Source organism: Coffea arabica, chromosome 5c (genome assembly GCF_036785885.1).
Source record: "Coffea arabica cultivar ET-39 chromosome 5c, Coffea Arabica ET-39 HiFi, whole genome shotgun sequence".
NCBI lineage: Eukaryota > Viridiplantae > Streptophyta > Magnoliopsida > Gentianales > Rubiaceae > Coffea > Coffea arabica.
The window spans coordinates 8,545,655-8,548,770 of record NC_092319.1 but is presented as its reverse complement, the minus strand read 5'-3'; the positions used below and the strand labels follow the sequence as shown (position 1 = coordinate 8,548,770).

Sequence of the window (3,116 nt, the reverse complement as noted above, 5' to 3'; positions counted from 1 at the left end):
AATAAAGTTCTTTCAAAAATTTTGGCCGACTGATTGGCTACTGTTCTGCCGAGGTTCATTTCCCCACAGCAGAATGGGTTTGTGTGGGGGCGTTTTATAGCGGATAATTTCTTGCTTGCACAAGAGCTTATGTCTGGTTTGGGCAAGCCATCCAGGAGGAATAATGTGGCTCTCAAGCTCGATATGTCAAAGGCGTACGACAGCGTCTCTTGGGTGTTTCTGACTCAAGTGATGCTAGGATTTGGATTTGGTGAACGGTGAATCAACATGGTTTGGAGGTTGGTTTCAAATGTCTGGTTTTCTGTCTCAGTGAATGGGGCTGGTGTGGGCTTCTTTAAGTCTTCGTAGGGAGTTCGACAAGGGGATTTCATTCTGGGTGCGGAGGTGTTGTCTCGGTCTTTGAACAAATTGTTGAAAAATTAGGACTTCAAGTGTTTTTCGGTACCGCGGGAGTGTCCTAAGATCACTCATCTCAGTTATGCCGATGATGTCATTATCTTTTCAAGTGCTTGTCCTTCGTCGTTACGATGTGTCATGCAGATGATTGGGTGGTATGAGGAAGTGTCGGGCCAACAGATTAATGTTCAAAAGAGTAGTTTTTTGGTGCATAATAAACTAACTGCTCAGTGTGTGGCTCAGGTACAGCGGGTGCGGCAGGCTGCAGGATTTGTAGCTAAGGCATTCCCAGTACGGTACTTGGGTTATCCGCTATTTGTTGGGCGGCGAAAGAGTGGGTATTTTGTGGAGGTGGTGCAATCAGTTATTAACAAGATGTCGGCTTGGAGGGCTAGATGTCTTTCATTTGGAGTCCACATTATCCTCATTAAACACGTCCTATTAGCGATCTCGATCCATTTGCTGACGGCCGCGTGCTTCGCAAAAGGTGTCTTGGCTCTGGTTGAACGAGCCATGGCAAATTTGCTATGGGGGGAGAGGGAAAATGGTCTCCAGTACCATTGGATCAAATGGCAAGATTTATGCTCACACACATCGCATGGGGGATTAGGTATTCATTCATTATCAGAGGTGTACACTGCGTTCTTCTTCAAACTATGGTGGAGGTTCTGTATGAGTGATTTCTTGTGGGCCACGTTTATGCATGCCAAGTATTGCCGTCAAAACCACCCGTGCATGGTGGGAGTTCCCCAGGGTAGTTCATATGTGTGGCGTCGCATGATCCAAGTTCGTGAGGTTGTGGAACAACATTTATGTTGGCTGGTTCGATCAGGACATTGTAATTTTTGGTTCGATAATTGGTTGGGTTCTAACCCATTGTGTCAACGATTGGAGAGTGTTTTGGATCATAAGATAGTGGACTTCATATTGAATGGACGGTGGAATCAAGATATGTTGTGGCACTGGGTCCTGGAGACTATTGCTGTGGAAATTGTCAGGAACCCCGTCCCGGGAGGAAGCGGGCATGATAGTGCGCTATGGTATTTGACAGAGTCTGGGGATTTTTCGCTTGCATCGACCTATCATCTGTCGAGTGGGCAACGGCCGGCCTCGTTCATGTTTGATAGGGTTTGGCATCATTGGTTGCCTGTCAAAATCTCCTTTTTTATGATACTCGTGTTGCGGATTCGGCTGCCTCTAGCGTCCGCATTAGGGAGACTAAACGTGCATGGCCCATCGAAGTGCTTTTGTTGTATAGATTCCCAATCCAAAGCGTTGGGGCATATCTTCTCGGAAAGTGATCTAGCTCGATTCCTTTGGGCATTCTTTGGTAATGTGGTGGGGGTGGCATACCGAGGGACAGGTGTGCATGCAAGGTTGGCGGGTTGGTGGCGTTTGCCGACACGTCACTTGCGGGTGGAGTCACTTCCAACAGTACTGCCCAGTATCATCTGCTGGAATATTTGCCTGGCGCGGAATTTAGCCCACTTTGAAGGTCGTTCCCTGCGAAGGTAAACTGTTTGCGATCGTATCCTGGCAGGCATAGTCGGAATATTTGGTGGGAGATTTGTGGGAGAGCCGGACAAGTTTGTTTCCTGGCATGGTTTTTATTCTAGTATATATGGATGGAAGCCTCGATACTCCCATAGGGTGGTCTGTTGGGAACTGCCGGTGCAGGGGATCTGCAAGTTAAATACGGATGGATGTTCATTAGGTAATCCAAGGCCTAGTGGAGAGGGTGGTGTCCTTCGGGACTCCTCTGGTGATTTGCTTTTTGGCTTTTCCATTCCCCTAGGGGGATGACACATTTGTAGGCTGAAACCAAGTCGTTGCAATATGGGATGCAGCAGTGCCTGTTACAGGATGTCCCCAGGGTACAGGTGGAGATGGACTTGCTACTGTTAGTAAATGTTCTCTGTGGCAAGTCAAGATGTCCATGGCTCATTTGCTCGGAGGTAGAAACAATCCAGTCATTGTTGGGTTCGGATTGGACGGTGGGTCATTGTTTTCGAGAAGCAAACCAGGTGGCGGACATTTTGGCCAAGGTGGGGGCGAAAGGGTCGCTGAGTGTCATGTATACCTCCTATTCAAAGTTGCCAAGACTCGCTAGAGGGGCCATGTGCTTGGATAGTGCAGGAATTCCTATAATTTACATTTGGGCTGTGTGTTATTGATTGGCATTGTATGTGTATTTTGGGGGTGGCGTCCCTCCCCATGCGTGGGGTTAGCCAAATAAAAAAAAAGTATGTCACAATCATGATGAGTCCAATACCCATGCCCTTTTGCGCTTCTATATTGTCTTAGACGTAAACGAAAAATTCTCGAAATACTGCTTGAACCCATCTCTTAGTGCAAATCTGTCAAATAAGAACTTTAGATCTACACTCTGATCAGACTCTTGTACTACAGACTCTTTCAATCCAGTGAAATAACAAAACTCAACCTTACCAGATGCAAAGGGAAATATCACTGCTATGCCATGTACTGACAAGTTAAGAAGATCGGCGACCTCCTCAATTGTCACGGCCATTTCTATGTTTCCTATCCTGAATGTCGAACAATTAGGATCCCATAATTGTACCAATGCTTCTACCAAATAGCTGTCCAATTCGATGTCTTTGAAGTTTCTGCTCGGTCCTAAGTGAGATGTTGCTTGACGAATTTCACTAGACGAGAGAAGCGCAAGCCACCTCTGAACTTCAATCGGAGCTACCAGTAAT

At 46.7% G+C, this 3,116-nt stretch overlaps 1 protein-coding gene across 1 annotated transcript; it reads left to right on the top strand.

The window, feature by feature from the left end:
- Nucleotides 1–313: 313 nt before the first annotated feature.
- LOC140007191 (uncharacterized) lies at nt 314–2,506 on the top strand. Its single transcript, XM_072049882.1, has 4 exons — nt 314–376; nt 424–1,489; nt 1,937–2,158; nt 2,244–2,506. Exons 1-4 carry the CDS (start codon nt 314–316, stop codon nt 2,504–2,506), a joined length of 1,614 nt encoding a protein of 537 aa, XP_071905983.1.
- Nucleotides 2,507–3,116: the final 610 nt, after the last annotated feature.

Bases quoted from the DNA above. Each gene is read 5' to 3' on its own strand.
- LOC140007191 (XM_072049882.1), top strand. From the start codon at position 314: ATGGGGCTGGTGTGGGCTTCTTTAAGTCTTCGTAGGGAGTTCGACAAG. The intron at 377-423 runs GTGCGGAGGTGT...TTGAAAAATTAG, and splicing joins ACAAGGGGATTTCATTCTGG to GACTTCAAGTGTTTTTCGGT. The intron at 1,490-1,936 runs GTGGGCAACGGC...GTATCCTGGCAG, and splicing joins ATCGACCTATCATCTGTCGA to GCATAGTCGGAATATTTGGT.